The sequence below is a fragment of the Mycteria americana genome, chromosome 6 (assembly GCF_035582795.1).
Source record: "Mycteria americana isolate JAX WOST 10 ecotype Jacksonville Zoo and Gardens chromosome 6, USCA_MyAme_1.0, whole genome shotgun sequence".
Classification (NCBI taxonomy): Eukaryota; Metazoa; Chordata; class Aves; order Ciconiiformes; family Ciconiidae; genus Mycteria; species Mycteria americana.
In genome coordinates, this window is record NC_134370.1 from 71,297,042 (window position 1) to 71,317,746 (window position 20,705).

General features: G+C 45.8%; 1 protein-coding gene across 1 annotated transcript in view; it reads left to right on the forward strand.

Moving 5' to 3' along the window:
• The window catches only part of IQGAP1 (IQ motif containing GTPase activating protein 1), a 78,405-nt gene extending 67,498 nt beyond the window's left edge, over positions 1-10,907 (forward strand). Inside the window, exons 32-38 of the mRNA XM_075506573.1 lie at positions 834-969; positions 2,885-2,972; positions 3,401-3,613; positions 4,698-4,864; positions 5,759-5,881; positions 6,818-6,926; positions 8,423-10,907. Of these exons, the coding sequence (XP_075362688.1) occupies positions 834-969; positions 2,885-2,972; positions 3,401-3,613; positions 4,698-4,864; positions 5,759-5,881; positions 6,818-6,926; positions 8,423-8,536 (950 nt within the window). The 3' untranslated portion in view covers positions 8,537-10,907. The remainder of the gene's footprint in view (positions 1-833; positions 970-2,884; positions 2,973-3,400; positions 3,614-4,697; positions 4,865-5,758; positions 5,882-6,817; positions 6,927-8,422) is intronic.
• Positions 10,908-20,705: the final 9,798 nt, after the last annotated feature.

A 20,705-nucleotide genomic window follows, 5' to 3' on the forward strand; every position in this document is an offset into this window, starting at 1 on the left:
AAATCGGGGGGGGCGGGGCGGGTGGCGAACAGATACAGTTTTTGGAGAGGATGCTTTCACAGCAAAACGTTTATCTTGAAGTCGCTTGATGAGAAAGGTTGGAACCTTTTAAAGGAATGATTGCTAGAACGTTTTCTTCCGAGCGCCGGCAAAGAACAGAACGTAAGAAGTGTTATCTGAGCGAACCTAGACCTTGACTTTTACTAGAAGTTACCCTCCTTCCCCATTTCACTTCTCCTGCATGCATTGTATCCGTGTGGTTGATATTTCAGAGTTTACTCTTTCTGCAGCCCTTTAAAAAAGGGTGGTGGGAGGGGAAGCATCCTAAAAACTGTTCTGATGAAAGTTCAGACACAATTAGAGCAAGAAAATGTCCTTTTGACAGGATAGCTTGCTTTGTTTAATAGAAGCTTACAGGCTCTGTTGTCAACAAGGGCTTTGCTCTTAGCTTGGAAAATTCATTCTAATGAGGACATGGACATAGAGGCATGGTCATATTTTTATTTATAAAGTATTTTTGGCAGGTCAGCTACTCTTCTTAGTAGAGTGTGAGATGCTGAGGTACAGTGTGGAATACAAGTACATCTTTAAGGCATACGAACTAGTGATTTTGTGGTGCCTTTCTGGTCGGTGCATTCTCTCAATTTTGTGAAGAAAAAGTCTGTAACGTATTCAAGATGATGTTTTTAAAAGCTGGTTTTGGCTTTTGAAGTGTCCTTTTGATAGTATGGGAAACAGTGTAGTTTTTCTGTGATCTGTTACATAGGGTAAAATTACAACGCTCTAGAACATAAAGAATATGATTTAATCTATAAACTCTTTCTGCTTGGCAGGGGAAGGGTCTGGTAATGTTAATGACCCCAACAGGGAAATGCTAGCAAAGACTGAGGTTTCCCTCACACTCACTAATAAGTTTGATGTTCCTGGTGACGAGAATGCAGAGATGGATGCGAGGACAATTCTATTGAAGTAAGTGAGGGGTAACTACCTGGTATGTTTCTCAAGAGAATGAGGAACCTGAATTTTCACAGTTAATCTGCCTGTGAAAGTAAGAGAATCGAAGTGTAATTTAAACAAACGTGGGACTGTTACTCCAAATACACTGAGCTTGTAGCCATGTCCTTTCAATGCTGTGGCTGTTAAATTTGTTCCTGTTAGTTCTTTGTCACTGTTGAATTTGTCATTCTTTAAAAGTCTATCTTGGGTGCTTCCAGGGGGGAAAACTACCAGAAAAGAAGACTTTCTAGATGTGAGGAAGTGTGACAGCAGCAGTTGGATTTGCCTGCATGTGAATAATTTGTAAAGATCATCTTAAATAATCCGTAGTGTTCATCACAATTGAGTTTTAACTCTGAAGTCTATTAATGTAAAATTTAGATGAATCAATATTTGTGTTGCCTATGTAATGCCCCGTGCAAATGTTTTCAATAGAATACGTATGACATACGGAAGCTTTAAGGGTGACTAAATGTCTAGTATATGTGAATAACGCTCTGTTGCTAAGTTTGCCAGTTCCTGCAGAATTAGCTTCTTTATGCAGCCTTGGAGCGGATTATGTCTGTATCCTGTTAGCGAAGCGGGAGACAATGGTAAATTACAATACTCTCCCTGTAGCTTTCCCCTGTCTGTGGGAAATACCTCCTTAGGATATTTTTGCTGTTGCTGCTCTCCTCTTTTGGTTTATGATGCAGTCCCCTTCTCTCTGCATTCACTGTCCCCCAAACCTGACTCTTAATAGATGAAGACTAATAGCCTTTTTGGGAAATAGAGGTGTTACTAGCCTAACGGAAGGAGAGCAGTGGACTGTCAGGGATTTAACTATTGCTGGACTCTTTATTCCAGAGGACTTAAAACTGGCCAGGAGTCAATATTAGTAGTAATCAAATCCCTGTTGCTGAGATGTATAGAGCAGCTACCTGACATTCAGATGTGTATTTACCCGCTCTGATGCATTCCTGCTCAGATGCCAGATAGTTTAACTAAGAATTCTTCAGGTCAGCTTACACTTGGCCTAGACAGACCGGTGATCTCCAAGAAGAAAATTTTGTCCTCAAAAATAACTTTAAATTAACTGGGCTGCTCAAAAGATAGGTCAGGATTTCCCTACCTGCCAGAAGAAGGTGACATTGGTTTCAAAAATAAAGATTTACCAGATGTGCTGGTAGTCATCTAAGGTGTGGATGATGAGGAAGGTGTGCACGTGATGCACTTTGTGTGATGCCAGAAGTAATTCCAGCCTGACTGTGAAGTACCGAAGTGCTATTTTGTTTCATCGTGTGGCTTGAGGACAGAATTGCCTCAGAGTCGGCACTGGCTGTGATTAAATCACAGTTGAGATCGAGGAATGACCCTGTCTATCACCAGATGGGAGTCGGGGATCTGCTTTGGCTCAGTTACCATACACGTAAGAAAATAGTCCTGTGGTGTTTTTTGATACCTGTTATAAAGCACTGAAGTGCACGTATGGATGGATAATATTACAGACTTTTTCTGGCTGCACAAATTAGCTGTTGCTGCTACCTGCTTTACCTTTCACCTTGGAATCGCAGCTTCTGTGGTCCACGTGGCAGTACTGGGGCTGCCTTGGAATATGTGGGGTAATGTCCTTGCTGTTTGTACCCAGGGGGCACTGGGGAGCAAATCCCATGTACTACGTAGATGAACCTTTCGGGGAGCCAGTTTCTGATAACAGACTGTCAAAAAAGTGAAGTGCTTCTCTGGGTTCTGGTGTGGTCTAGCCTATGACTACCTAAGCGCACATCCAGTGATAATCTGTCTTTAGGTAAATCAGTAACGTTGGTATTATTGCAGCATAGAACAGTATTGAAGGTCTTCCAGTTTAAAGTTTTTTTTTTTTCTCCTATTCTCCTTGATTTCTTTGCAGCACAAAACGTTTAATTGTTGATGTAATCCGCTTCCAACCAGGGGAGACGCTGACTGAAATCTTGGAAACTCCAGCTACCTCAGAGCAAGTACGAAGTTGTTCACCTGCATTCTTTGTAGACTAGGAAACTCATCTATCTAGATATATGTGGGTATACTTGGGAATCTGCATTTATGTATTGCAGTGAAGCTGTCTCCGCCGATATTGGAGCAGTGTATAACAATAATGAGGAGAGAGTGTAACGGAAATAAATTGTGTGTGTGAATCTTACTCCTCTGGTAGTTGCTAGAAATGATTTATCTAGAAGACTGTTTTAAACGGCAGGTAGGCTTCTGCTGGTTCCCATATGTGGAATGTGTTCATCAAACGTGGATTCACTGGAGTCAGTACAGGAATGGCCAAGCAAAACTCTTTATCCTATGTTATGGCCGGAGGTCAGATAATCTGTTTCTAGTTCTTTGTCACCTTAAAATTTATCTGCTTATGAACTCGTAATTTTTTGTTCTCTTTTTCTAGGAAGCGGATCATCAGAGAGCTATGCAGAAACGGGCCATTCGTGATGCTAAAACTCCTGATAAGATGAAAAAATCTGTGTCTGTAAAGGAAGGTGGCAACTTAAATCTTCAAGAAAAAAAAGATAAGATAAAGACAGGCCTGAAGAAGTTGACAGAACTGGGGACAGTGAATGCAAAAAATAAATACCAGGAACTAATCAATGACATCGCGAAGGTATGCCATTCTGTGGTTTCCTAGTAATCATAGTGGAGTTTTCCCACAGTTTGCAGCGTTGTGAAACTGGCATGAGTTTTCAGGAGTTGTCAGTTTTGTAGTAGCTAATTTACAGACTCGAAGCCTACCTTTTGCCGCAGCATTTCCACCTCTTGGCATTCGGGAAGACCTTTATTTTTATAGGACACTTGTGTTTTCTGAAATGACTGTGCTGCCAGAATCTCAGGCACTTTAAGGAAAAGTGTTATAGCTTGGAGGGGAAGTCCTGATGTGTGATCTCTTTTTCTGCTCCTTTTCACTAATTTAAGTAGCACCTCTACAAACTTACTCACATGAGGAAGTTTTGCCTGTAGTATAAAGACATCCTAACCGTTATTTTTATTTAAATGTACCCATTCGTGAATACCTAAACGTTAAAGGGGGGAGCTGAGGGAAAAACTTGCGAAAGTGAGCTAATACTGTTGTACATTGCTATGGTGACGATGTATTTTATATCACGTTTACTGAAAAACATATTTGGGAAATGTTATGCATGTAAAGTGAATAAATAATCACCTTTAGGGGTCCGATTAGAATGAATTGTACTTGTGTTAATATGTATCAAAACTGAAAATAGAAGTCGACTTGAACATGCGGCATTTTTTGTTCAGGTATTAAGGTAACGTATGCTTGAAGGTGGCCGACTAACAAAGAAAGAGAAGGAAGTCTGTGCACTGCTGTCGTTATAGTGCTTGATTTGATACCTTTCCTACCCAGTGGTGGCAAAAATTGCTGCCTTCCTTTAGATCACATACTGTCAATGCCCGCTCTAGTCGTTGCAGCTAGGACGGCGTTGAAGTTTGAGAAAGCAACAAAAGGTTCAAATGAACTGCTGTGTAGAGTTGATTGGTTCCAAAAATAGTCAACACAGAGAAGTAGTGGTGACACTTAAACTGGGGCAAGTGCAACTGAGGGCTCCACCTTGTAGCATGAAGCAAGACTAAGCAAAATCGAACTGTGTTTCAAATACTCTGTGCTCTGGGCTTGAGCAACTGGAGAGCTCGAATGACTGTTAAGTCTCTGCCTGTCTTTCTCTGCGGTGTAGGATATCAGAAATCAGCGTAGGTACCGTCAGAGAAGAAAGGCGGAGCTGGTGAAGCTGCAGCAGACATACAGTGCCTTGAACTCCAAAGCTACTTTTTATGGGGAACAAGTGGATTATTACAAAAGCTACATCAAAACCTGCTTGGATAACCTGGCCAGCAAGGGCAAGTAAGTATCTCAGAACCATGCCATGGCCCTAAAAGAGCTTCTTACAGAAAGCACGTGTAGGTTGTTGCTAAGAAGAATTGTAATGCCATCTGTTCAAAGCTCCTCGGCCAAGCTCTTTAGCACAGTGATAGTTCTAGGGAAGGGGTCTCAGCAGTGGTGGGAAAATACGGGGAGGGGACAGCACCCTGAATGGGGTCAAAAAGACATACTTGAAAGAATTTTGGCCCCTGTGGGGGAGGAGAGTGTAGAGAGTCCAGTGGTAATAAAGCAGGTTGCCCAAGTAATGCATATGCTGCTCGGTCAGTCTGTCCTGTCACCCTTTCTAGAAAGAGAATGAAAATAACATAGTTACGTACAAGGAAAGCATTGATCACGAATTGTCCTCTTTTTATCCCAAATGGAGTCAGTTGTAGTGCAAGACAACTCAGATTTTCCTGGGGGGAAAAAAAAAAAGTGTCTTCCTCCCCAGTGAGATGTGGGAAGAGCAACTGCCAGTGAAAACTGAGGCAAGAAAGTTGTTGAGTAATCTCAGCCTTCTCCATGTCATTTGTCACCAGATCCACTTTTGCCTAATGATAGATGGTACTGCTTTCTATGAAGTACCATGTGGCTATGTTTTGAGGGTTTTTTTTGTTGTTCTCCTGTAGTGTAAGAGTTATTGGTAAATAGTAGAAAATCAAAGATCTGATCTGAGCTACAAGTGCTTTGTAGATAAGCTCACTAGTAGAAATACATCGTCTATCAGCTGCATTAGTCACAGTTGATTAGCTATACTGGTTCTATCCCCTCATCCAAATGGGGTTAAATGCTTGTTGTCTGAGCTCTCTTTACTTGTTTGACTGATCGTCTTGTTTGGTGGGGTGTTGTTTTGGTTTGGTTTGGCTTTTTTTCCAGAGTCTCTAAGAAACCTCGGGAGATGAAAGGCAAAAACAGTAAAAAGATTTCTCTAAAATATACAGCAGCTCGACTTCATGAGAAGGGAGTGCTTTTAGAGATTGAGGACCTCCAAGGTAGCCAGTGAGTATCTTTTTAAAACTCTTTAGAGCTAAATAACCTTCTCGGAGGAAGAGGAAAACAGGTATGTTAAATTCTTGTCTCTTTCTTTGAACTAGTCTAGGTGCTGGCAATTGAGGAACAGAAGCTCTGAGATTTGTTGGAGATTGTGACAGATTGTCTTGCGGTTTTATTCTTGGAATTTACCATTGTTGGTAGGCTTAGCTATTAAAGCTGAAGAAATTGTTTTGGTGATCTAGGCTGGCATCCCTAGGGCCAAGAAACCTTGCATAGTGATCACTTTTCAGGTCTCTCTCTCTCTCTCTTTTTTTTTTTTTTTTTTTTCTTTTTTCTTTTTCCCCTGGTTGAAGTGAAGCAGGTCTTTGAGAAGTGTCATGGGATTTAAACACGACATCCTCTTCCCACCCGCCCCTTCCCTGTCATCCCCACAGTCATGGAAGGGTACCTCCTCGGGTGAATTGCTACTATGGATAATAGCCCTCACATTGAAACTTAATGCTAGCTTGAGTTTGTTCAGCTGCAGTTTTCTAGCCTTGAGAACTTGGTATATCTTCTGTGGAATATAGAGAAGCTGCCTGTTACTAGAATTTTTTTTCAACCCCAAATTGTATTTTTTACTTTGTGCACTAAATGAGGCATGGATGTGCAGCACTAAAGTAGATTGTTTGGACTGCACGGGCTAAGTTACTGTATTTCCTACTACGCTTGTGTGAAGGTGTGATCGACCGGACGTAGAATCTGTTAGGCTTCCATTCATTCTTGTATTGAGTCTCGTCAGCTTTTACGGTCTCCTTCCAAATGGGAATATAGAATAAGGAGTTAAGAATAGAATTCTTAGAAATTGACCTTCAGATTTCATCTTGTATATTCTCTCCCTATTTCAGTAGGAATTACATGTTCAGTAATGAACTGTGGCTTTTCATTTCTCAAATTTCATAGGTTTAAAAACGTGATATTTGAAATCAGTCCAACAGAAGAAGTAGGAGATTTCGAGGTAAAAGCAAAATTCATGGGGGTACAGATGGAAACCTTTATGTTACATTATCAGGTAAGAACTGTCCTATTTAATAGTGTCATATAAGTTCCACTTGCCAGACTCCTCATCAAAATAATAATGACATGTTTTCTGCCTGAACAGTCTGAAAAATGCTCTCAAAAACAACCCATTTGTTGCAGGCGAAACAGATGCAACGCAAATGGAGGATTCAGACTACTTTTGTGTCTTTACTAATGAAAGCCTGATGTCAGTCTGTGTTCTTAGTTACACTTACCTGTACACGCAGAAAACGATCGCATGCATTTTCAACAACTGCCTGCTGCAGCAGAGAGATTGGGAGTCTATGGCAGCGGTCAGCTGGGCTTGGGTGTGGTGGCTTCAGCTGGTCATCACATATTAGTGTTCTTTCTGCCACCCTACACTTACTGGTTTCTTTAGTCATATGGTTCTTAGGAGTCCTTAACCTTTACTTAGTCTAGGCTACTGGAACGGGCATCCTGTGACTGACCTTTTTCCAAACGGTTCCCCGTTCTTCCTCCCACGCCAGTACTGTTATACCTGGTGTCTCTGTCCCTGCCCACCACCCACCCAACTTGGGCGTCATTAGGTTTGTTAATCGTGGATGCCTCAGGGGTCTCGAAATGGATTGTGTGCAGGAGTACCTTGCATTGTGATAAGTGCATGCCACCTAACTGGCTGCTGGGAGGGACAGCTGCCCCTCACGCATGCTATATTCGTTTGCTCTGAAGACTCCCCTAGTTCATTCCAGTCCTAATCTGTCGGAGCTGGTCATGAACTTCTTGGTTCATGGGGTTACTCGCTCCTCAGGCACGTGTGTTGCTATACCACTGTGCCTTTGCGGCACTGCTTTGCAGAAAAGCAGATGTTCTGAGAGGACAGCAATGAGGGAACTGCCGTTGGTCGCCCGAGTATAGCATTAACAGTGACATCAGTTAAAAAGACTTGCATTGCCATTGCTGACAAGAGCAAAGCGTAACTAGAAATAACTGCCTACATGAACGCCCAAGAGACTGAATCAGCATTGTGTATGTAGTCCTAAGAGAGACGCCATTTCTTTCTGTGCCCTAGATTGCAGTGCTCTAAACCACTTCACTGAGACCTGTGGCAACTAAGGTTTTTAGAAAGTGACGCTGTGAAATGTTGTAATGTTTCATGGGTACATAATATAATTAGGCACATAGGAGACCCTTTCTAAACGTTACAACAACTTTATGGCTACTGTGCAAATGAAAAGCCTGGAGACGGCTAGGTCTGAAATTTGGCTTTCTTAGAATGGTCTTCTATTTCTGCCCTCTTTCGTAATTTTTTTTTTTAATAAACACAGATTAAAAAATTAAGATCTTAAATGCCTTAGAGTGACTTTATTTTTCAGTACGAACAATTCTTTAATGAGTCTCTCATTTTTCTATCTTATGCCATGTACTTTGTGATAGATATTCCTCAAAAACCTACCGTACCACAGGGTCTTGTGTATTCTCTATAAACTCTTGAGGATTCCTCACTCATGAAGGTATTCTCTTTGGCAGGATCTTTTGCAGCTGCAGTACGAAGGCGTTGCGGTCATGAAGTTGTTCGACAGAGCAAAAGTGAATGTCAACCTTCTGATCTTTCTTCTGAATAAGAAATTTTATGGGAAGTAACCGACCTCTGCCCGCAAGTCGGTGAAAGGGGAGATGAATAGAAACCTGCACATACAACTTTTAATGACCTAGCTATGTATCGGTATATGCCCATGCTGTGCTAAAATACATCAAATGTATCATGAAGGAGGACTAAGAACCTCTTGTGAATTGACAACCTTGACCTAGTCTGCAGGGAGTTGGTTTCTTGTTTATTTATGATCTTCATTTTTAACTTTGAAGGTCCCCTGAAAAGCAGTTAATTTAGAATGTATTTTTACATGGCGCTGGAAATTATACTAATATTAGAGTATATTTAGGGCATCTGGATGCTTTTTTTGCCTAATTGTGTGCTTTGTGAGGCTTGAATTCTTGTTGCCTGTGTGAAGAGAAAGCCAGCACTGTACAGCGGTCGGTTTGCCTCTTCTGAAAGCAAAAAAGGGTTGCAGATTGTATTTGGACTCAAATTATTCTCTAACAGCAATGACCAAAATAAAAAATGGTCAAGCTCTGGGTTACCCGTTTGTTTGCAAGCTTCCGGCAGCGGCCAATTCTCAAGATAGAGCTACTATGGTCTGGGGAATCAGTAAGCGTCATAAATGGTTGCTGAACTATTTGTGATTATGTACTATAGCCACATAGAAGAGCTTTAGTATCTAATTTTTCTTGATTTGTTTCTGTTTATCACACTGTAATAATTTACAGATGGGCCCTTAAATAGAGGGACACTGGAATGTATTTACTAGTGCTTACAGATGAAAAGAAGCCTTTTGGGGAAGGAGAGGCAAACTTTACAAATTTCTTGAGACATTTTAACTTTTAATGTTGCCTGCAAAGCATTCGAAATGTAAAAACAACTTTTTTCCAGTTTAGAGCAATGTTCTATATATCTGTATCTGATGCAATAAATGTTAGGCTCTACCTGCAGACTTGTCAAAGGAAGAAGACTATCTTAAATAGGTTAGCTTTTAAAAATTTAATTCTTTCTAACTATACTCAAGTTCCCGTTTCTTCTACTACTTCTGGGGTTTTTTTTCACCATGGTGGTGGTGCTGGCTGTTCTGCTATAGCCAATAAAAATGCAGAGACTCTAAAAAAAAAAAAAAAAAAAAAGAATATCTGACCTTTAAATTCATTGGTTGCTCCAGCTCTCCCCCCAGTTTTTTTCTTAAAGTTTTTATTTTTTAAAAAAAAGGGACATATCTGTTAATTGCAAATTTCAAATTATTCATAGGTCACTTGTGTTGTTCGTTCAATTAAACTCAGTAAATGAACTGCTTTATCTCTAATCTACGCTGAGCTAGTTCTTTCAGCTTGGATCTTTTTTTCTCATGAAAGACACCTGTAGTATTTGAAATGGCTACATCCCTGAGGATAACTTTCCTGCAGTCCTCTCAGAAGCAAATGTTTATTTCAACCTGCTGGTGTCTGGACTGTATTTAAACATATTTTAATGTTGGTGCATGTGTGGTCCAACCCAATAACAAAAATTACTTACCAAACCCAAGAAAGATCTTTATGGTCCAGATCAGCTGAAACAGAGATACCTTAGAACTGGATTTCCACGGAAATCTGACAAAGAGGTCTGAGTTGGGATAAAGGTCTTGCCTCGGTTTTTTGTGTTTGGTCTTTTTGTTTGTTTGTTTTGGTTGCTTTTTTTCCTGCCTCTGAATTTGCTATATCTTAGAAGGACTTAAAAAAATTATTTCCTTTGATTTGGGGATGATGAGAATAATGGTAGAACATTATAAAATTATTGTTAGGAAAATGCATCTGTACTCTGCAAGCTCTCGAGTCACAGGGATTGATCATCCCCCCCTTTTTTCTTTTTCTTTTTTTTTTTTTTTTTTAAAAAGAATACTTCTAATACTTTTCAATGTCTGCCAAATAAATTTCAACTGTAACCCAGCTGGGAGTCAGGGATGGGATAATGAGGTGTTAGAGGCCTGTCTGTTGCAGTAGTCCCTTTCTAGCCCAAACGGAATCAGATACATCACATAAGTATTGAGGCTTGTAGAAGCCTTAGGCCACAAGCTGTGTACTTTCACCCAGTGCACGGTCGGTGAATCTGAACTTTGACTTGGCTACATGGAGGAAGGCCCCGAAACCGGTGCAAAGCAGAGAGATAAGGAAGCTTCAACCTTAGCAGAAGTCACAGCCTCAGAGATAAGAGAAGCATCGGCCTGCCTAGAGACAATGAAAGGGCCCGGTGAAGAACGGGAAGACCCCAGACCCTGATACTGCTGTTGGTCCAAACTGCCTCCTGAGGGGAGGGGATTTAATTGTAAGGGTATCGTTGCCCAGGGATTCCTTTGTTCTGGGTCCCTCTCCAGAGGCACCCACCTTGAGCTGTTTTTCACCGCTGTACCAATCAATAAATTCATCTGGCATACGTCATATCGGAGACTCTGCTTTGGGAAACCTCGGGTCGAGCCAGAGGGGAGAGGAAGCGCCCGCGAGCGAGTGTGTGCGTGAGCGAGGAGTCGAACGGGGCACCCGTCAGCTCTGGGATTCTCCTTGCCATTTGCTATGGCTCTACAGCGTCCTCGTGGCCCCCAGCTACCCCAAACCCTGCCCCAAAACTCTGACTGGCCACCAGACCCTGCCTGAGTGCCCCTGAAGACCTCTAAGCCTGCCCCCAGGGCCATGAAACACCCCAAACCCTGCCTCAGGGTCCCCAGTGCTCACTTCCAAACACCCCCAAATCCTACCCCAGGGCCCCAAACATCCTGAGATCCTTCCCTGTAGCTGACACCAACACCCAAACCGCTTCTGCCCTGCAGCCCTCAGCCCCAGCCCTGGGGCTGGCACCTGTGATAGCTTTCAGCAAGCTGCTTTCAGGATCTGGGGTGGACCTCTACTTTGCCAGCAGAGCCCCTTGTCCCCAACGTGTCATGTAACACCCCAGCTTCCGTGGACAAGATGAAAATGTGTCTTTCCAGCAAAACCATGTCACGGAGTGTTTCTTTCTGAGTCTTTGCATATGACTATGAGCCACAAAAGCCAAACTGGTTGTCATGTCTTGTACAGCAATCTGTCGTCGCAGCTCTGCCAGGGATTGTGCTGATGCAGAAAAACATTTTCTGCTCCTGGGAACCGTCTCTGGTTCTTGTATACAAATGGTAGGACTGTAGTAATAGTCCCTAGCTGCAGTACCGCGTTTTGGCCACAGCGCGGCAGCAGCGAGCTCGGGAAAATGTGCCACTGCGCATGCGCGGCTCCCTAGCTGCAGTACCGGCTTTTGCCCACACCGCGGCAGCAGCGAGCTCGGCCAAAATGTGCCACTGCGCATGCGCGGCTAACCTAGCTGCAGTACCGCGATTTGCCTACACTGTGCCAGCAGCGAGCTCCGGAAAATGTTGACATGCGTATGCGCTGCTCCATAGCTGCAGTACCGGCTTTTGCCCGCACTGTGCCAACAGCGAGCTCGGGAAAATGTGCACATGCGCATGCACAACTCCCTAGCTGCAGTACCGGGTTTCGGACACAAAGCGGCAGCAGCGAGCGCGGGAAAATGTGCCACTGCGCATGCGCGGCTCCCTAGCTGCAGTACGGCGTTTTGCCCACACCGCGGCAGCAGCGAGCTCGGGAAAATGTGCCACTGCGCATGCGCGGCTCCCTAGCTGCAGTACTGCGTTTTGCCCACAAAGCGGCAGCAGCGAGCTCGGGAATATGTGCCACTGCGCATGCGCGGCTCCCTGGCTGCAGTACCGGCTTTTGCCCACACAGCGGCAGCAGCGAGCTCGGGAAAATGTGCCACTGCGCATGCGCGGCTCCCTAGCTGCAGTACCGGCTTTTGCCCACACAGCGGCAGCAGCGAGCTCAGGAAAATGTGCCTCTGCGCATGCGCGGCTTCCTATAGGTGCAGTACCGCGTTTCGGACACACAGCGGCAGCAGCGAGCTCGGGAAAATGTGCCACTGCGCATGCGCGGCTCCCTAGCTGCAGTACCGGCTTTTGCCCACACAGCGGCAGCAGCGAGCTCGGGAAAGTGTGCCACTGCGCATGCGCGGCTAACCTAGCTGCAGTACCGCGATTTGCCTACACTGTGCCAGCAGCGAGCTCCGGAAAATGTTGACATGCGTATGCGCTACTCCACAGCTGCAGTACCGGCTTTTGCCCGCACTGTGCCAACAGCGAGCTCGGGAAAATGTGCACATGCGCATGCACAGCTCCCTAACTGCAGTACCGCGTTTCGGACACATAGCGGCAGCAGCGAGCTCGGGAAAATGTGCCTCTGCGCATGCGCGGCTCCCTAGCTGCAGTACCGCGTTTTGGCCACACAGCGGCAGCAGAGAGCTCGGGAAAATGTGCCACTGCGCATGCGCGGCTCCCTAGCTGCAGTACCGGCATTTGCCCACACAGAGGCAGCAGCGAGCTCCCGAAAATGTGCCACTGCGCATGCGCGGCTCCCTAGCTGCAGTACCGGCTTTTGCCCACACAGCGGCAGCAGCGAGCTCGGGAAAATGTGCCACTGCGCATGCGCGGCTCCCTGGCTGCAGTACCGGCTTTTGGCCACACAGCGGCAACAGCGAGCTCGGGAAAATGTGCCACTGCGCATGCTCGGCTCCCTAGGTGCAGTACCGCGATTTGCCTGCACTGTGCCAGCAGCGAGCTCCGGAAAATGTTGACATGCTTATGCGCTGCTCCATAGCTGCAGTACCGGCTTTTGCCCGCACTGTGCCAACAGCGAGCTCGGGAAAATGTGCACATGCGCATGCACAGCTCCCTAGCTCCAGTACCGCGTTTCGGACACATAGCGGCAGCAGCGAGCTCGGGAAAATGTGCCTCTGCGCATGCGCGGCTCCCTAGCTGCAGTACCGCGCTTTGGCCACACAGCGGCAGCAGCGAGCGCGGGAAAATGTGCCACTGCGCATGCGCGGCTCCCTGGCTGCAGTACCGCGCTTTGCCCACAAAGCGGCAGCAGCGAGCTCGGGGAAATGTGCCACTGCGCATGCGCAGCTCACCGTCTGCAGTACTGCATTTTGTCCACCGGGCGGCAGCAGCGAACACCAAAAGAAAATTGCCCTACTGCGCATGTGCGGCTCCCCAGGGCGGGCGGGTCGGAAGCCGGAACTGCAGCTCGGTACCGCGCATGCGTGCGCGCGCACAAGCGGAGCTGTAATCCCGGAGGGAAGCCCTGGCATCCGGCTCTGCTCTCACACGCTGGCGCTCATCAGCAGGTAAAAATTCTGCGCTTCGCTTTGACATTGTCCTCTAAGGGAAAGCTCTGGGTCTCGATGTCGCTTGCTTATTTGCTGTGGAGTATTTGTGTTTTTCAGCAATCGTTCCAAATAGAACTGGGTGGGTGGGGCAGGGCAGAGTCAGGGTCTTTGCAGGGACCTGGGAAGTAAAGTCTTGAACACAGAAAAGCTTAAAGCATTTGCTGTACAGAAGGTTTCTCTGTACCCACTACATCCGTTGTTTATTAGCAGTGACTGATGTTTGTAGGAGTACCTGTGGAAGTGTGAACGTTCATTAGTGAACTAAAATTGCTTTGGTTCTGTGTAGAAAGCAGAGGAACTACAAAACAATGTCCTGTGTCGTGTCCCGTCCCCTGTCTCCCCCCCCTTTTTTTTTTTTGTTAAACATACCGTGTTTGCAGGGCCTTAGCTTTCTATTGCCAGACTGGCAAAGCTTCCCAAGCTCTGTTCCCCCGCAGTCACCACAAGTCTCCAATAGTTGTCAGGATGGTGAGTTAGTTTTGGGCTTCTAGCCCTCCACTCTGCCATTGTTTTAGTCAGATCCTGCATTCCGCTCAGTTAAAGACTCACGAGAATTGCTTAACATTTGCATTTGGAAGTCATGCTTCAAACAATGAATTTTCAACAAATGGGTTTTTTTGACACTAGTCAATGAACTCCTGTAATACTGCAGCAAAATGACATTTTTACTGGTTGTTGAATCTCAGAGTGATAACATAGGCATCCCTGTTTGAGCCCTTACCGCAACCACTGCAATGTTTGTTTACACCCTGCTCGGTTCTTTTGTGAAGGTGTGTAGCTGTGGGAGGTGCGTTATTCCCAAGGTGCTACGGCGCCGATGCTCTGACTGTCGGCAGGAATGGGCAAAGCGGAAGGCTGTGTGGCTAGGGGAGAGTGGCGTGGACGTGCGACTGCTCTCTCTGTTGCACCAGAATTTCGACGGCTGGGTTGGGCTGCTAAATCGATGGAACGACTGGAAGAAACTTCAGAAAAGTGAGTACTCTCCTTATCTTTATCTTTTAAAGCAGTCTTTCTACAGACCCCTGTCCATGGCTTAGCTATTTGATTTGCGTGAAACAGACCCAGAATTTTGCTTTAAGTGGTGTTCTGGTTCGCTGAAATTCCCCGTAGGTAGAGAGCAAGAATTACCAATGTTGCTTGGTGGTTGAAGTTCTCAGGGTTTCTGTGAAAGCTAACTTGCCAGAATGTGTAGGAAGCAGCCTGAATTCCAGTAGAGATACTGCATAAAAGGTCCTTTTCTTGACAGGAAGAGAGCTTCACAAAACGTCGGCGCTGTTTGCCGTAGGGCCTCCGACATACTTGTTCAGTCATGAAACATTTTGAAACATTTGAAACATTTGCCTTGCGAGGACAAGGGCTGTCTCCTGGTAGGCAACTGAATTCTGTGACTGATTCCACCGCTCCGCCCGGGCACCTGAAGGAGGCAGTCCCTAGGCCAATGCAATCTAAAATGGGGGTCGTTTTGGTTTTTTTAATCGTTTCTTAGGGATATGAGGCTTGTGTGGGTGTTTAGCTTGCCCTGTTCTTTCTGTTCCTAATTCTGAACCCACTGACTGGCATAAAAGAACGGTCGTGTTGTAGTCTGACGGTGTCGTCTACCAGGAGCTGGTGGAAGGCCGGGGCTTACGTAAAACTGATAAGGAGGATGCGGGCTGGAAAGCAGAACATCTAAACGGGAATTACGGTCCTTGGGAGAGAAGCACATCCTGAAGAAATAGGTAAGCTAATTAAAATGTTTTGGGAACCATCCGAAACAACTAGTAGGAGCGTGATAAGAAGCACCCTCCCGCAAACTGTCCTCATTATAATCCTAAAAGTCACACCTCTCGAGCTAGAGACCCCGGCCCGAGCAGAGAGCCCTCACCTCTGAGCGTGCGCAGCATGTTAAAGTAGTGCTGTAGCTTTAAGTTGAAATAAGAGAAATGTAGACCCATAGAAAACTGCTTTGTGTAATTACTTATGCATATGCATAGCTAGACTGTATCAATACTGTACTTGTATGAGCGAGCTTTGTGCTAGCTTTGTGGAGCTGCCGCCTAGCGCCCATCTCTGCGCAGACGTGACATAAAAACACCTCTGCCCTGTGTGTATATTGGTGTCCTGCACACGGGGTAAACGACCTCACGCTTGTGGGATAACAGTTTTGACACCCCAGGTGGGACCGAGCTGACAGCCTCGCCCGGTTCGTCTTGCCGCATCCGACAGGGAGAAGAGGCCTGAGCGGACTCCAGCACGCACCGACCCATCAATCGGGGACTCCTTCAGCTCCTCTCCTGCGGTTGGACAGTAAGCGACACAATGGTGCAATGTTCCTGAAAAGAGGTATTTTTTTGGGATAGGAGGAAAGGGGGTAGGGGCAAGGTGTCTCGGGAAGCAGGCAGCCTCTGTTCTGTTCTGGGCTCTGCATAAGACGCACCAGGAAAGACAGGTGGCAGTAGCATAGTTCTGTTTGTTTCTCCACGCTGTCCTGTTCTGAGTAACGAAGGGAGACATCCCTCGTTCTGGTTTTTGTAGAAATGCTGGGTTTTTCGGTACCGATATGGGCGCTGCTGCTTCCCAGGAGGCAGCCCTTTGCTCTCCTCTAGGATGCATCCTGAAGCATTGCAATAAATTTGGGGGAGATGCCATGACTAAAAATCAGCTATCAGAAAGCAATAGTTCGAGCTCCCCTCAGACAGGCTGCAGGGCCTGAAGGAACACCGGTATCTGTACACGTACCTTTTACTGCTTCTGATTTATTAAACTGCAAACAGGCAGTGGGATCCTATCGAAACAATCCAGAAGGAATGTATAGTACTGTTAGTCATGACTCCTAGTCCTAACTGGGGAGATGTACAGGCTCTCCTAGAATATTTGTTTCCCACTGAGGAGAGGAGAAGAATTTTAGAGAAGGCCAGAGAGGGACTGATCCAAAAATGTGTGTGTGGGGGTGGGTGCCTAATACCGATATGTACCTCCCGAAAGAGGATCCGGAGTGGGATCCAGACACAAGTGTGAGGGATTAGAGAGGGTAAAGGAATATCAGAAGTTAGTTTTGTATGGGATTCAACACGGAGTGCAAAAGCCTAAGAATTTATCTAAACTATCTGAAGTAAGGCAGGGGCATAAGGAAACCCCGTCAGCCTTCTCTGAGAGATTGTGTGAAGTAGCTCGAAAAGGGACAGATCGGGATCCGGAAGATGATAGCAATTCAAAGTTATTTAACATGCTGTTTATTGGTCAAGCAGCAGCAGATATAAGAGAGAGATGACAAAAGGTAGAGGGCGAGGATGGCATGACAATCTCACAGTTCTTCTCAATGGCATGTAAGGTCTGTAATAATCGGGAGGAAACAGAAGAGAGGGAGAAGCGGGGACGAGTAACGCTGCAAGCTTCTTTGTTGGCTGCCTTGACGGAAACACAAGAAAAAGGGAGAGAAAATACACGAGGTGAATTTTGTGGGCGAGGAAGGGGCCGTAGAAATAATAGTAGAAATGGTTATGACGTTCCCCTGGGAATGAATCGGCGTGCAAATTGTAAGCAAGAGGGCCATTGGAAAAAAGATTGTCTGCGCCGTCTGAGTAATCGGGAGAGAGAGACAGAAGAAGCCCTTGGAGTCATGACGGAGATTGGGTTGGACTGAAGGGGGCCGGAGGAATCTGTTAAAGTTTCCCCAGAGGATCCTCTGGTTCCAGTCAAGCTGGGGAATGAAAGAATAGATTTTTTTTTATTGATAGTGGAGCCACACGTGCTGTAGTAAGTAGTTGTAGGGGACCCTTAAGGTGAACTAAAATAAGCATTTTTGGTGCAAGAGGGAAAAAGACTTTAAGGCTGTTTTTACAAGCTATGGAAAGTTCCATTGGAAACACTAAATTAACTCCTGAATTCCTTTATGTGCCAGAATGCCCCCTACCACTGCTTGGGTGGGATTTACTCGTAAACTTAATGCACAGCTAAGTTCTTCTGAAGACTCTGTTCAGTTGACTCTGTTCAGCCCGCAGGGGACCTCTCCTGTTTGTGGCGGATGCCAGCCTGAACGGGACCTCGCCTGTTTGGGGCACACCGATGGCGGGCGCTGTCGCCAAAAGGCAAAGCAGGGTCATAGCAGAGTGTTCCATTTCTGGGGATGGGCTCAGCCGTCTCCTGCGCAAACTTCTGTTATTGTAGCAATGGGGATGGTAGCTTTCTTTTGATTTCTTGAAGAACAAGAGGATGATGGAGCACGTTACAAGAGCATGATTGTTTTCTCTTCCTTTGGCAGTACAGGCACCCAAGGCCAGCCCGCATCCAAGGAACAGCATGAGGATATCCGTGTCGACCGTCAGCAGAGGAAGGAAGCTTCTTTCGGAGGCTGAGGTGATGAAGCAGAGTCCTTAATTGTTCTGTTGGATTTTCAACATGGGTGTGGGGAGGTCCTGGGACATGCAAAACGTGGTCCCGGAGAGGGGAGCTGTCTGTTACGTGGGAGGCTGTGAGAGCTATCGTGGACACCACTGGACCGGCATCCTGTAAGGATGGTTTCACGTGTTTTCTTGTTTAGAGGCCAACCTTGGCTTTGGGCTGTAAAGTCAAGTCTGCCAGGCCGGTGCCAGCTTGGCGGCAGCATCTGCCCACGGCAGCACCAGCTTGGTGGTGGTGTGTGCCCAGGCAGCCGGCACTGTGGAGGAGGAAGGGGCAGAGGCCGAGAGAGAGAAGCCTCGGGGTGCCGAAGGTCTCCCGGCGATGCCGGGAGCTGCGGTGAGTCGCGCATCCCTCGCGTGTGTCCAGGCCTCTCTCTGCCGTGCTTCTCCAGACCTCTGCCTGCCTCCTTGCCTGCACCTGCCTCTGTCTCCCTTTCAGGCTGTTTGGCTCCCCAAAGCTTTTTGCCCGTCTGCTAGCACTGCCCTCCACACCGTCGCCTTCTCCATTGCCTTTCTATGCCTCTCCCTTTCCAGCTCCCCACCTGCTATTATTTCACCCTTCCCACACTGCCTTCTTCCATATTGCTGGGAAAAATGGCATTTCTAGGTCTCCCTCTACGCAGTGACCTGTCTCTCTTTTCAGTGACTCCCTCTGCTCTGCACCCTGTCTTCTTTTTTCTAGTAAGCTGTCCCTATTTTTCAATTTTTTACTCTCATAATTCTTTTCTTTTTGAAATTTTGTTTCTAGGTGTACTCTTACTTTGTTTTCTGTCTCTCTTTTTTTTATTTTTTCCTGTTTCCTGTATCCTGGTGCTTTCCAAATTTTCATTCTGTGTCTACTTTTGTCAAGATGTCTCTCCCTGTTTAATTGTTTCCTGTCTGTCCTGTAGCCCGTTGCTTTTAACTTGTCTTTCCTCGTCTATCTTTATCCAGTTTGCTGTCCTCCTTTTTTAATTCGTTCTAGTCTGTCCTGTACCCAGTTGCCTTTAAGATTTTCTTTCTATGTCTCCGTCTACTTAGGTTTTTTGCTATTTTTTAATTTTTTCTCTCTTAATATCTTTGGAATTGAAAAAACTTTTGAATTTTTGTTTCTGTGTTCACTTCTATGTATTTTTTTCTGTCTCTCTTGTTTGTTTTTTCCTATCTGCGCTGTATATTGTGACTTTTAAAATGTTTTTTCTGTCTACTTTTACCCAGATGTCTAACCCTATTTCTTTATTATTTCCAGACTTTCCTGTGTCACGTTGCTTTTGACTTTTTTTCTATATGTGCTTGTATCCAGTTCGCTGTCTGTATTTTCTATTTCATGCTCGTCTGTGCCATAGCCTGTGTCCTGGTTTCCTCTGGGATAGAGTTAATTTTCTTCCTAGCAGCTGGTAGAGTGCTGTGTTTTGGATTTTAGGATGAGAATAATGTTGATAACACGCTGATGTTTGGGCTGTTGCTAAGCGGTGTTTACACTGCTCAAGGACTCTTTCAGCTTCCCATGCTCTGGCAGGTGCACAAGAAATGGGAGGGGGCACAGCCAGGATAGTTGATCCAAACTGACCAAAGGGCTGTTCCATACCATACGATGTCATGCCCCGTATATAAACTGGGGGGAGTTGGCGGGGGGGTAAGGGTCGCTGCTGGGGGACTGGCTGGGCATCGGTTGGTGGGTGGTGAGCGGTTGTATCTTTTTTTTATTTTCCCTCCCTTGGGTTTTGTCGTCATCGTCGTCCCCCGCCCCCCCTCGTTGTTTTCCTCCTCATTACAATTCATTATTACTATTACTATTATTTAGTTCCAATTATTAAACTGTTCTTATCTCAACCCACGAGTTTTCTTGTGCTCTTCCGATTCTCTCCCCCATCCCACCGGGGGTGAGTGAGCGAGCGGCTGGGTGGTGCTTAGCTGCCGGCTGGGGCTAAACCGTGACGCCCTGTCACTTTTTAAATTTTGTTTCTGTGTCTTTGGTTATTTAGTTTGCTGTCCCTATTATTTTATTGTTTTCTTCCTTTGAGGCCTTTGACTTTCAAATTTTTTCTATGCCTACTTTTATCTAGTTTGCTATCCCTATTTTGAAATGTTTTCTCCTCTGCCTCGGACCCTTTTGCTTTTTCAATTTTCTTGCTACGTCGACTTTTATCAAGCTGTCTGTCCCTGGTTTTTTAATTCTGTCTGTCTTGTCACATACCCTGTTGCTGCTTAAATTTTCTGTCTTTTATTTTTGTCTCTTCTCTCCATTCATCCGGAGGCTGAAGAGGGTCTCCTCGGCACGCTGTTATTTCTGAAGCGCTATTTGTACCCCTCTCGCTTTGTAAGAACGTCTCCTCCCTCTTCCTCAGAGCAGTCTTGTTGTCCTCTCCTCCATCTCGCTCGCCTCCAGTGGGTCAGTGTCTCCCTCCTGACCTCCGTAGTCTGTTCAGATCCCCTCCCCAGTACCTTGGTGCCCTCAAGCCGCCTTCTGTCTCTCTGGCCATCTCGGCACCCCTCTGTTTCTGTCGCGACGCTTCCTGCGAGCGCCCTTGTGTTGCGTGGCCATCCTTTAGTTCTGCAGCAGGCTTTGTATCTTTCTTATTCAGAGACAACTCTTCCTCAGGCTTTC